At 37.6% G+C, this 14,111-nt stretch overlaps 1 protein-coding gene across 4 annotated transcripts in view; it reads left to right on the top strand.

Moving 5' to 3' along the window:
• THADA (THADA, armadillo repeat containing) overlaps positions 1-14,111 on the top strand; it is a 335,976-nt gene that overhangs the window by 18,267 nt on the left and 303,598 nt on the right. For all 4 annotated transcript variants that reach the window (XM_027555132.1, XM_027555129.1, XM_027555131.1 and 1 more), the window contains exons 12-15: positions 1,438-1,589; positions 2,705-2,860; positions 3,755-3,877; positions 8,471-8,594. In XM_027555132.1, coding sequence (XP_027410933.1) covers positions 1,438-1,589; positions 2,705-2,860; positions 3,755-3,877; positions 8,471-8,594 — 555 coding nt within the window. The remainder of the gene's footprint in view (positions 1-1,437; positions 1,590-2,704; positions 2,861-3,754; positions 3,878-8,470; positions 8,595-14,111) is intronic.

Here is a 14,111-nt window from a genome sequence, read left to right as displayed (position 1 = left end):
AGTCTGGAGTAGATGTTTGTGTGTTTTATATAATTTACTTTCAGGTGGTTGAGATAGTAATTACAAATTGATGTAGGCAAGGTTGCTGCTGCTGCTGCTGCTGCTAAGTCACTTCATTCGTGTCCAACTCTGTGCGACCCCATAGACGGCAGCCACGAGGCTGCCCTGTCCCTGGGATTCTCCAGGCAAGAACACTGGAGTGGGTTGCCATTTCCTTCTCCAATGCATGAAAGTGAAAAGTGAAAGTGAAGTCGCTCAGTCGTGTCCGACTCTTAGCGACCCCATGGACTGCAGCCTACCAGGCTCCTCCGTCCATGGGATTTTCCAGGCAAGAGTACTGGAGTGGGTTGCCATTGCCTTCTCTGGTAGGCAAGGTTAAAGATAGGTAAATTAGCAGTAGTAAGTACTTGTCTCTAGGAAAGAGAGAAAAATTTAGAAGCATGACCTCAGGAAAAAACTCTCTCTGGCTGTTGAGAATAAGTATAAACATCCCACTGGAATTCAGTAACTTTGAAGAAATCACTGCATTAAAGCATAATTTAGTAATTAATGTATAAAACAATGATCCTGATTCATCATGTAAAGCTTACATTTATTATATTCTGTTTAATGCAGCGGGAATAGGTACCCTCCATCACATTTTAAGGTTATTACCAAATAAAATTTAAGTTATTCTTTCAATCCTTCAAAGAGTAGCCATGAGCTAGCTGGAAGATTTGATTCCTGTACATAGAAATGAGCCATTATTTATAATCTTTAACAATGATCCCTCTTGCATTTTTGAGAAGCCATCTAAAGCTGAGGATCCATGAGTCTGTTCTGAAGCTAGACAGTCTTTATATTAAATCAAGGTCTCCTGTGAGCCCAGAGCTCCCTGTCCTGTTAGTAACAGCTGATGTCCTGGCCTCTGAAAGCATCAGGGTCTTTGTGATCCTCTTTTATCTTCTTTACTAAGAAGACACAGTAACTCCAAGATATACAGAGAGGTTCGGTGTTTGTTTTTAGAGAAATAATGGTGTTTAGCCACTGAAGTGTTTTTTTTATTTTTGGCTGAAAATCATTTTAGTTATTTTTATTGTTTTAAATATTTCTGATTAAATTAAACCTGATTTTTTTTCCTGTTTTTTTTTTTTTTCCTGGTTTATTTTCTAACTGTCAAGGAAAAGGTAAAAAGATCAGCCAAAAATTATGATTTCTTAAAGTTAACAATAAGTGGATTCAGTTTACAATATTGACATAAGACCTATTAAATCCTTTTAAATAATGATTTTATAATAGGAACATTAATTCATGTTAGAGTTTAGCTAAAAATACAATTTTTACTTCATGAAATAACAATGTTAATGGGAAACATGGGAATTGTTGAAGTTGTTAATAGCACAGTGGTGGTCTTTGTTGCTGTGTTTTTGAGTCAACAGTAATCTTTTCCATCCTTAGGATCTTATGACAGCAGAGGGGCTCTGGGAGCTTTGATGGCTTGTCTAAGAACAGCTCGAGCTCATGGACATCTTCAGTCTGCAACTGATGCCTGGAGGGACCTTGTGTCCAGTGCAAGAATAAAGCAAGGCTTAATTCATCAGCACTGCCAAGTAAGTGAACAATGTAATTGGGAATTCATACATGCAGTAGATCCCTGATTCGTTTATTCATTTATTAATAGCATGCAATATGGAAGCCCCCAACATTATGCCCACGCTATTTTAAGGCTCCATAAGAAGGATGTGAAGCATGTAGACATTGCACTTGGGCTACTTAAAGTTTAGTTTAGGGAATAAGAAAACCTTCATAAGACAACTGGAAAGTCTTTTAAAAATAGCACAAGTGTATCTTTATGCATAAGAACTTGGAAAGCTTAGAAGAAGAGACTCGTCTGAGTATAGGTGATGGCTGAGTAGGAAAGTGATTCGAGGCAGGGAAGCCCTACTGCCCACTCAAACTGGAAGGACGCAAGTAAACAAGGACTGGAGGGTGACTAAGGACATTGTTTGGCAAGAATGGAGTCCTTTGTCCATTTTATGGATGCATTCAGTGCTAGGCTGAAGACTTCAGGTTTTATCCAGTTGGTAACTGGGAGCCAGAGTCATTCCACCTTCAGCCAGGAAAGTGGCATGAATGGAAACAGAGATGAATTTTCAGAGTGGGAGCCAAAAAAACCCAGGAGACCAGTGAGAAGTTCATGGCAATAATTGGAGAGTGAGGTGATGTGGTGCTGGGGCAGAATGGTCACTGAGGAAAAGGAATGTAGTTAAACATTACTGTGGAATAAGAATCTTTAAGATTTTTAACTTTTGTAAATACTCAGTTTGTACATTTAATGAAATAATTTTATAAGAAGTAATCACAGGATCTTTAGGATTATAGGACTTTTCTGAAATACATATATGTACACTGAGATTTATCTTTCTTTTCTGCCCTTGATATCTGTGTAGATAATTAAACATGTTAAGTGGTTTAGGCTTTGCTTTTGTTTTTGGCTCAGATGGTAAAAAATCTGCCTGCAATGCAGGAGGCCCGGGTTTGATCCCTGGGTTGGGAAGATACCCTGGAGAAGGAAATAGCTACCCACTCCACTATTCTCACCTGAAAAAGTCCATGGGCAGAGGAGCCTGGCAGGCTAGAGTGCGTAGGGTCGCATACAGTTGGACATATTGAGCAACTGACACATCACTGAAAAATGAACATCTTATTCTTTGGTGTATTTTAGGTACGGATTGATACATTAGGCTTGCTTTGTGAAAGTAATCGAAGCACAGAAATCGTTTCCACAGAAGAAATGCAATGGATCCAGTTCTTTATCACATACAATCTTAACAGTCAGTCTCCAGGAGTGCGACAACAGATTTGTTCTCTTCTTAAAAAGGTAAAATTTCTCTTCAGAAAGTGTAGGAAAGTGGTAAACTTTGCCCTGAAAATTATTTTTCGAAAGAGCCCAGATTTGGGGAGAGTGTGGGAAGAAGGGTCATGGAATCGGACTACCAGAGCTCTTCGTGGCACTTCTGTGAACTGCTTGTTCTGTGATCCAGTTGAGTTTACATTTGGGCTTAAAATCCAGAGTGAAAAAAGTCCCTTCACTTTGGTGTAATAAATCAACCTTGAGCTCTTTTTTTGAAAGGGGGAAAAAAAAAATCTAGCACTGGAGTTTTCAGTGTGTAAGGTATTTTTTTAAAGTACTTTAAAAATATATTTTTTTGGTCATACCTCATGGCATTTGGGGTTTTTGTTCCCTAATCAGGGATCAAACCTGTGCCCCTTGCAATGGAAGCATGGAGTCTTAACCATGGGGCCACCGGGAAGTCCAGGGTATAAGGTATTTTAAGAAAACTTTAGTAAGAAGAGGAAGGATATCCTTGTATTTTTATCATTTCTAAAAGTGCCTTTAGCAATGGTCTTTATTGAATCATTAGGCTTAAAGTAATCACCTGAAATGTTTCTGAGGTAAAGAGTTGGTAGAGAATAGAAGGGAGTAAACCTAATCATCTCTAGGTTCACGTTGACCTAAGGGAAATAGGAGTATTTTGGTTTAATAACTGTGTATTCTGATTTGCAGTAATACTTGAGTTTTTGGTTTTATAAACACAAATGTTAATTTTCTGTCAGAAAGAAACGCTATGGTAAATACTAAGAGTTTGAAAACCAGTACTCTCCTTGCCTGAAGTTTTAGTCTAAAAAATTTAGAAAGTTCTTCCTTTGCGTTTCAAGCTGGTATTTCAGGTTAATGTGGCTCACATACACTTCATTTTTCTTTTTCTCCAAGTTGTTTTGTAGGATACAGGAAAGCTCTCAGGTACTTTATAAACTGGAGCAAAGTAAATCCAAACATGAACCAGGGAGTGAGTCAACCAGACAACACCCTTCTGTTTCTTTACAGCAGTATAAGGTAGGTGATTTCCAGACATACAGATTTTTAAGACACCTGAAACAATTTTGCATCTACATTAAAGAGAAATAATACTCGTGCTGAGTAGCACTTCTGCACTTTTTTCCTTCAAGGTGGGTTTTACATATTCCTTCTGGTGCTTTGTTACTTCTCTTAAGATAGCCTGAGTTGTGGAACCAGTGCTGGACGTGAAGTCTGTTACAGAATGACATTAATGGGCTAACCTTGATATTTTACAACTTACGTGAGCCAGATAAACTTAGTACTTTAATAAAAGGGAATTGCAGCCCTGACTCCTCCACCCCCTCCCCAAGGAAGAGGACTGTTGTGTCTGGACCTGTTGCCCCTATCGTCTTAACGTGAAAGTGGCTTGACGTTTGCGATTCCTGAGCCATGGTCCAGTTACTGGGGTTCCTCTCTATCCTGTTTTGAAGTGGGCTTGAAGAATAAGACTGGATTTTAGGGCACTGGAGGTAATGGCCTGGATGGAACCCCAGATATAGCAGCTGTAGTCTGGGCCAGGGTTCCGTTTCTGTCCATCAGAACAGAATGAACTTTTCACTGGTTTCTTACTCCAGATCTGTCCTCTCAGAAGCAGATGCATATTTTCTCGTAAGACCCAACAGAGCTCACTTGTTTTATTTCATTTAGGGAAACAGGTATAATAAGTGGTATAGTGGAACCATGACATAGTCACTCATCTGCTTAAGGTTAAACATTATCTAAAGAGGAATATTCCTATACAGAGGCTGAAATTAGCTTCATCTTTGTAAAACCTGAACAACAAAAAGATAAGAAAGTCATAGTCTGAACTTGAAGGACATAAATTTACTCACAATTCTGCCACTGACCACTTGGCTTACCTTAATGAGTCTATAAGTGGGATGAATAACCTCTCTAAAAAGGTTGGTTTTGAGGATTAAACAGGAATGCTGTCTGTAAATTCTGAATCACTCTAAAAAACTCTGCTGGGTATCAGTAAAAGTAACTATAGTTTATACTGAGCATTTAATGTGTGTGTGGAGCAGTTATATTTTAGTCCTTGAGAAGCACATCTCTTTTGCTTCTTTTTGCAAAGAATAAAATGACATTTGTGAAAAATCAATTAGGTTCTTAGAAACACAAAAGCAATTTTGTGGATGACATTCTGAATCTTCGTGTATGTGCAGTTTCTTAGTTTGTGGGCTTTTGAAAACTAGTCCTTCGGATTCTTGATCTGAGTCAGTCTCCTAGTTCTGACATTTTCTCCTGACGGTAGACTCTGGCTTTTGAAGGTTGCAAGTTTGGAACTGTTTTGTGACCATCATTAGAACAGTGGGTGTCGTGTGCAGTGTCGGGTAGACTGTGCTAGTCAACAAACTAATTGCTGTGGGAGAAGAGGAGGCTATGAGTGGGAAAAAGTGTCTTCTAGTCTAGTGAAGAAGGTTATTTCATACCTAAATAGTAGCTAGTGTACTTAAAAATACATGAGCTATAGCAGTGGTCCCCCAACCTATTGGGTACACAGTCCCTGTGTTTTTGGTACCAGGGGCTGGTTTTGTGGAAGACAGTTTTTCCATGGACTGGGGTGGCAGTGGGGGATGGTTTCAGGGTAATTCAAGTGTATTACATTTATTGTGCAGTTTGTTTCTATTATTATTACATTGTGATGTATAATGAAATAATTATACAGCTCACAATGCAGAATCAGTGGGAGCCCTGAGCTTGTTTTCCTGAGCTCAGGCAGTAATGCGAGTGATGGGGAGTGGCTGTAAATGCAGATTAAGTTTCACTCGCTCGTCCTCTGCTCAACTCCTGCTGTGTAGCCCAGTTTCTAACAGGCCACAGACTGTTAACTGGACTGTGACCCAGTGGTTGGGGATCTCTGAGCTAGAGTACTTTAAGGTATAAAATGCTGTATATCAGTGTTCTCATTTATTCTTTAATGGTAAATCTGTGAGACAGGAATTATTATTGTCACTTACCAAGTGAGATAAGTGACGTTTGGAAAAGTTGAATCAGCAAACTATCCAAGTTTCCTTAGCCCAGAAGTGGTAGAGCCAGACTCGAATCCAGATCTGCTCTGGACAACCAAATCAGAATAGTTTTCCCCGTAGTACCAGCTTGAGTGAAGGCTTGGAGGTAAGGGAGTACAGAGAGAATTTGGGGAATGGTGAATTCACTAGTATGAGTGATGCATAAGATACCTGAGGGACAGAGGAATTGAATAATGGGAGATGAGTTGGAAAATCAAGTTGGGAATGAGTAATAGAGAGTTTTGAATGGTCGGCCAAGGTACCTGGAAGCCTGGCCAGAAGCCTTTTCCAGTGGAAAAAGACTAGAGCATATACTGAGCCCTTACTGTGTGTGTAGGAGACTATTTGCGGGACTAGGGACATAGATGTCCATAGACTGTCCTTCCTGTCTCCATTGTGGTTGCAGTCTGGTTGAGGGAAAGAAGCATTATTTCTAAAAATGTAATTGACACTGCAATTAGGATAATTCCTAAAGGATAAACTTGTTGCTCTTGAATGTGGATACTATACTACTCATTTATAATTAAGACTAGTTTATTGGATTTCAAAGGAATAAAGTAGCTAGGCCCTACAGGATAAATCCCCAAGGTTGTTTATCCTTGACTGAAGAAATGAATGCAGGGATGCTGTCTAAAGACAGGGACTGGGGCTGTTTTTATGCTGATGAGCTATATGTTGTTGGAGCATAGCAATATATGAGAGTGTTGAGGATAACAGCTTTTCTTCCTAAGTTTTTTCTTTGGCCTTATGTAGAAGTTATAATTATTTGTTTTAATTAGAGGAAGAAGACTTTATCTTGGATGAAGTATTTCCCACATTGCTTTTTTTTTTAATTGCATTTTTACTAAAAGTTTTCATTTGTGATCAGTTGTATAAACAGAAAGGCAGAGTAACAATCTCAAAGGTGCAGATAAAAGACAGTAAAATAGTTGGGTCTTTGTTTTGAATTGTGTCTTTATAGTCAGATATTAAATACTTAGTTATCAAATTTATCAAGTAATGCATATTGGATATTTCTTTGGTCATTTTAAAACTTTAAAAAGTATACATACCTTTGATGCTTGAATGCTTCTGGTGAAGGAAATCAATAGTCATACAGATTTAACATAAGTCAAGGCAGAATGGATCATGTTTTCACCAAAAAGAAGTTTTTTTTCTTGTCTGGACTACAGTTAGAATTGTACTTTTTGTTGTTGTTTTTAACTTAAAAAAAAATCAGGTATAATCGATGTATTACATTAGTTTCAGGTCTATAATACAGTGGTTCATTATTTGTATATATTGCGACATGATTACCACACTAAGTCTAGTTAACATTTTTCACCATATAAAATTATACAAAATTTTTTTCTTAGCAGCTTCCAAATATATAATAGAGTATTATATATTGTAACTATAGTCACCATATTGTACATTACATTCCATGACCTATTTATTTTATAACTTGAAGCTTGTACCATTTTTTCAACGCCTCCCCCCCTCCAGCTCTGGCATCTACCAATCTGTTCTCTGTATTGCTTGATTTTTTGTTTTACTTTTTTAAATTAATTGAATTTTATTCTATATACAATGAGATCATTTGTCTTTTTCTGTCTGAATTATTTATGTTTATCCATCCATAGATACTTAGGTTGTTTCTGTATCATGGCTATTGTAAACAGTGCTGCAGTGAATGTGGGAGTGCACGTATTTTTTTAATGAATGTTTCCAGTGTCTTCTGTACTTCTTGTTAACTTTATAAAGATAGGATTCATTGAAGTCATAAGCTCATGGTCAAGGGTGCCAATCTGAATTGTCAAGCAAAGTGAACATCTAGTATTGCTTAAAAATTTTTTTTCTCTCTAAAGCAGAAAAAAAAAAATTCACCCTTTAGAATGGTACTAGTGGTACTTTCAAGATAACCTGTTGTTCAGTTCAGTTTGGTCGCTCAGTCATGTCAGACTCTTTGCCACCTCATGGACTGCAGCATGCCAGGCCTCCCTGTCCATCACCAACTCCCGGAGTTTACCCAAACTCATGTCCATTGAGTCAGTGATGCCATCCAACCATCTCATCCTCTGTCGTCTCCTTCTTCTCCTGCCTTCAATCTTTCCCAGCATCAGGGTCTTTTCAAATGAGTCAGTTCTTCACATCAGGTGGCCAAAGTATTAGAGTTTCAGCTTCAACATCAGTCCCACCAATGAACACCCAGGACTGATCTCCTTTAGGATGGACTGGTTGGATCTCCTTGCAGTCCAAGGGACTCTCAAGAGTCTTCTCCAACACTGTTCAAAATCATCAGTTCTTCAGTGCTCAGCTTTCTTTATAGTCCAACTCTAACATCCATACATGACCACAGGAAAAACCATAGCCTTGACTAGACGGACCTTTGTTGGCAAAGTAATGCCTCTGCTTTTTAATATGCTGTCTAGGTTGGTCATAACTTTCCTTCCAAGGAGTAAACATCTTTTAATTTCATGGCTGCACTCACATCTGCAGTGATTTTGGAGCCCCCCAAAAATAAAGTCAGCCACTGTTTCCCCACCTGTTGTGAGTTAGTACAATTATGTTTACTGTAAAATTTTTTTTTTTTTTTTAGAACTTCATGTCATCCATTTGCAATAGTCTTTTTGAAGCATTGTTTCCTGGCTCTTCCTACCCAACTAGATTTTCAGCTTTAACCATTTTAGGCTCAATAGCTGAAGTTTTTCCTGTGCCAGAAGGTAAGTGTTCAGTCGTGTTTGGGGAAAGTGTTTTCTTGCAAAGTATACTGTGTCAACATTTTGCTTTACTTGAAGCTTCAGGTTTATTGTCTTTTGTTTAGATTCTTATGGGAGGTGTTAGTCTTGTTAAGTGGCTTCCCTGGTGGCTCAGTGGTAAAGAATCTGCCAGCCAATGCAGGAGATGCAGATTTGATCCCTGGGTTGAAAAGAACCCCTGGAGAAGGAACCTGCTCCAATACTCTTGCCTGGGAAATCCCATGGACAGAGGAGCCTGGTGGGTTATAGTCCACAGGGTCGCAAAAGGATCAGACACGACTTAGCAACTAAACAACAAGTCTCATTATATAATTCTTATTTGGAGATAATTCAGTTTGCCAGTAAAGGGCATATGGGAGAGAAACTTTTTAGTGATTGTTATTTGCAGACCTGAAACTGCAGTTTTCATGGATCATGCTTATTATGAGAAGAGTTGCTAACGTCATCCCACTAATTTATGTGTTGCTGTTTTAGGATAGTGCCCAATCTGTTCTCTTAAGTTTAAGCAATTAAAATAATAATAGTTTCTTTTATGTATAACATTCCTCAGTGAGTCTCTGTGGTTAAAATGTGGTTCCCCTTATATGCTATCTGTTTCATTAATTTCAATCTGGTTTCGAAAACTCAATATAAGGATGTCATTTCCACGCATTCTGATTTAATTGTACCTTTTGTTTCTCCTACTGTGAAGTACTCAAGAAGATGAATATTTAACTTCCCTCTTCGAGTTGTTTCATTTTCATTTTGATAAGAAATGATTCTTATTATCCCCATAAATGGATGTATATGTGTTTTAATGATGATTTCTTGTTTGTGCTCAGTCTTCCTTGACTGTAGACAAACAGGAAAATGTCCTGCTCTTTTGGAGGGAATGGCCAAAGGACCAGACACTATAGATGGATTTTTTTTTTCTGTTTAAATTTTTAGGCAAAGTATTATTTGGCAGGGAGACAGTTATTTGCTGTTAATATAGCTTGCTTCATTTGAAGAAAACCCATTTCTTTTAAATTTTTGTTTTAAAAAAGTTGGAATTAACAGCAAAGTTTCAAGAATAGTTCAGCCATGTACTCTCTGCTGCTGCTGCTAAGTCACTTCAGTCCTGTCCAACTCTGTGCGACCCCATAGATGGCAGCCCACCAGGCTCTGCCGTCCCTGGGATTCTTCAGGCAACAACACCGGAGTGGGTTGCCATTTCCTTCTCCGATGCATGAAAGTGAAAAGTGAAAGTGAAGTCGCTCAGTCATGTCTGACCCTCAGCTACCCCATGGACTGCTGCAGCCTTCCAAGCTCTTCTGTCCATGGGATTTTCCAGGCAAGAGTACTAGAGTGGGGTGCCATTGCCTTCTCCGATGTACTCTCTACTTAGATTCATAATTTGCTATTTTGTCAAATTTGCTTTACCTCACTGTTCTTTAAATTTTCTAACTATAACACAATGATTAAATTCCAGAATTAATGTTGATATGATGCTGTTATCTAATATATAGTTCTTATTCAGATTGTACCGGTAGTCCTAATAAGTGGCTTTTTATATAAAATTTTTTTCCCCCACAATCCAGGAACTAATCTAAAATCACACAATGCAATTCATTGTTGTGCTCTTTCAGTTTGGAAATGTTCTTATTTCATGACATTAACATTTTGGAAGAATGTATTTCGGTTTGGGCTGTTTTATTGTTTTCTTATGACCTGATTCAGGTTGTGCATTTTGGGCAGGAAAATGCATAGGTGATGTAGTGTGTTTCTCAAGGCATGATAACAGGAGATGCATGATGTTGGTTTGTCCCATTATTCATGGTAATAAATTTGATCTCTTGATTAAGCTAAGTGTAGTAGACCGAAAAATGACCTCCAAAAGAGACCCACACCAAATCCGTAGAATTCATGAGAATGTGAACCTTACTTAGAAAAGGGATTTTTGTAGATACTATTAAAGATCTTAAATTGATATAATCTTGGATTATCTGGATGGGCTTTAATGCCATTGCAAGTGGTATTGTAAGAGAGAGGCAGAGGGGAATGTGACAAAAAGAAAAGGAGTCATTGTGATGGTGGAGGTAGAGACGGGAGTGCTGGGGCTGTAAGCTGGGGAATGTGGGCAGCCGCCAGAAACTGGAAGAGACAAGGAATAAATTCTCCCTTAGATTCTTGAGAGTGATCATGGCCCTGTAGACACCTTGATTTTAGACTTCTGGCTCCCAGAACTGTGAGAAAATAGATTTCTGTGGCTTTAAGCCACCAGGGTCATGGTGATTTGTTATGACATCCACAGTAAATAAAGTCAGGAGTACCCATTAGTTTATGGAATTTCAGTGGTGCTACAACTGAATTTAGAAATGAAGTTTTACCTGAGAATGATTGATTATCCATTCACCAAAAAGTTTTCTGTACATCTACTGTATGTATAGTTATACCTAGATATATGGGAAATATCTAAGGCTGAATTATACTGCTAATTTTTCAATTGAGAGAATAGTTGAACATGTTCAAATGTACTTTGAAAGTGAAAAACCTGTGTCATCTTCATAATAAATGAGTCACATATAGTTAGACAGTGACTGATAGCACAGTAATGGTGTCAAACAGCTAAGAGGTAATGCCAGTAGAGCAAACCATACTGTACCCGCTAACTGTAAAGGAGGCTAAAGAAACATGATGGGGGCTTCCCTGCTGGTCCAGGGGTTAAGAGTTCACCTTCCCATGTAAAGGACAAGGGTTTGATCCCCAGTTGGGGAACTAAGATCCCATATGCCCAAGGGCAACTAAGCCTGCATACTGCAACAAAGATCCAATATAACCAAATAAATACATATTTTCACAAAAGAAAGAAAAGAAGCATGACTGAAAAACACAGGATGGAAAATGTAAATTCATTCTTCATCTTTATCTCAAAAATATTAATGTAGGTTTTTGTATCATTTTATAGAAAGATTATGATTTGAGATTAGTTAAAATTGTTTTTGCCTTTCCTCAAGTGTGTCCTGGTTCAAGAAGAATAAGTCACATGCACCCTTCTCATTTGAAATAAAATGTCACTGTATTCATGGTGAAAAATTGGATTCCACAATTAGATTAAAAGGGTTTGTTCAACACGTATTTATTTAGTGCCAAGGATATGCAGTGTACAAAGCAGAGTTCTTCCCATTTTTGACCTTTGACTTTAGTGAAGGTAGACAGACGGTAATTCAATGAATAATACATAGAATTTCAGATGGAGATAAGTAGTAGGGAAAAAAATGTTTCAAGAAGAGAAGGGCAGGGAAATAAAGGGTATCTGGAGGTTGGGAGTAATAGTCATTTCATACAGTGGTATCAGAGAAGGCTTCCAGTTTGAGCAGAGCTGTTAAACAATCAATGAATCAAAGAAGAAATCATGAGGGCAATTAGAAATACTCTGAGAGGAAGAAAAAATATAACTTACCAAAACTAATAGGATGAAGCAAAAGCAGTGGTAATCAGGAGATTTATAACCTATAAATACCTACATTAGGAAAGAAAAAAAGATCTCAAATCAATTAACTTTATACCTCATCGTATTAGAAAAAGAAGAGCATACTTAACTCACATCTACAGAAGGATGGAGGTAATAGAGATTAGAACAGAGATAAATGAAATAGAGAATAGAAAAACAATACAGAATCAATGAAACCAAAAGTTGGTCTTTTTGATAAAGATCAACAAAATTGACAAAGTTTTAATTTTACTAAGAGTAAAAAATGATGTAAACCACTAAAATCAGAAATAAAAGTAGAGACATTTCTATGACCTTATAGAAATAAAGAAGATTATAAGACAATGTTGCAAACAGTTATATTGTGTTTCTAATAAATTAGATAACCTATATGAAGTAGACAAGTTTCTAGAAACATACAAATTGGTAACTCAAAAAGTAGACAATTTGCACAGACCTGTAAAAAATAGAGATGGAGTCAAAAGCTTCTTAAAAGTGGAGGACTGGCTTCATTGGTGTATTCTACTAAACATTTGAAGAAGAATTGATGCCGTTCCTTCTCAAACATTAAAAAAATTGGAGAGGAGGGAAATAGTTTCCTAATTCATTCTATGAAGCCAGTATCCTCTGGTACCAGTGATACCACAAGAAAACTACAGCATCTTTTACGAATATACATACAAAAAGTCTAAAGAAAATGCTGGAAAACCAAATCTAACAGCATATTAAAAATATTATATACTATGACTATGTAAGTGGAATTTATCCCTGAAATGCAAAGGTGTTTCTCAATGTAAGACAATAAATGTAATATACCACATTAGAACAAAGAAAAATAAAAAACTCACGATAATCTCAGTGCAGAAAAAGTATTGACAAAATTGCACACCCTTTTAGATAAACACTCAGCAAACTAGGAATAGAAGAGAACTTCCTTGGCGTGATAGAGGACATTAAGAAAACCCCATAGCTAACACTGTTTTCAATGGTGAAAGACCAAAAGCTCCTCCCCTAAGTTCAGGAAGGATACACAGATGCCCCTTTTCACTGCTGCTATTCAACATTTTACCAGAAGTTTTAGTCAGAGGAATTAGGCAAAAAAAAAAAGAAAAAAAGAAATGAGATGTCTAAATTGGGAAAGAAGAGGCAGATTTGAGCAGAGGTGTGATTGAAGTGACAACAACTTCCCTTGCTTGACCTATGAATTTCACAGGGTTGGACTAAGTTGTGAGTTAAGATTAAATAAACTCACATGCTGATTTCTATTGAGCAACATTGAGCATTCTTCTTATTAAGCCTAGAAATATTTTCAATTATTTTGAGGGATTAATTTGTTAAATTAACCCCTGAGCTTCCCTTGTGGTTCAGCTGGTAAAGAATCCGCCTGCAATGCATGAGACCTGAGTTCAATCCCTGGGTTGGGAAGATCCCGTGGAGAAGGGAAAGGCTACCTATTCCAGTATTCTGGCCAGGAGACACAACCAAGCGACTTTCATTTCACTTCACTTCAATTTGTTACATGCTCTTCACATCCTACTATGAAATCTTCCCACAGGTTTAATCTTAATCTTAAAATTAAATGGATTTGGTGACCATGATCATTCTTTAGTGGTAGTTTTTCTTCTTATTTCCTGGTTAACCGGCCAGAATTCATCTTTTCTTTGAGAAGAGTTTTTAGGAAAATTAGTTCTTGATTTCTTGTACCTTCAAAAATATTTAGATTGCTGCTGGAATCAAGATTGCCAGGAGAAATATCAATAACCTCAGATATGCAGATGACACCACCCTTATGGCAGAAAGTGAAGAGGAACTAAAAAGCCTCTTGATGAAAGTGAAAGAGGAGAGTGAAAAAGTTGGCTTAAAGCTCAACATTCAGAAAACAAAGACCATGGCATCTGGTCCCATCACTTCATGGGAAATAGATGGGGAAACAGGGGAAACAGTGTCAGACTTTATTTTTTTGGGCTCCAAAATCACCACAGATGGTGATTGCAGCCATGAAATTAAAAGATGCTTACTCCTTGGAAGGA

The sequence above is a fragment of the Bos indicus x Bos taurus genome, chromosome 11 (assembly GCF_003369695.1).
Source record: "Bos indicus x Bos taurus breed Angus x Brahman F1 hybrid chromosome 11, Bos_hybrid_MaternalHap_v2.0, whole genome shotgun sequence".
NCBI lineage: Eukaryota > Metazoa > Chordata > Mammalia > Artiodactyla > Bovidae > Bos > Bos indicus x Bos taurus.
This window is presented reverse-complemented; position numbering and strand designations above follow the sequence as displayed.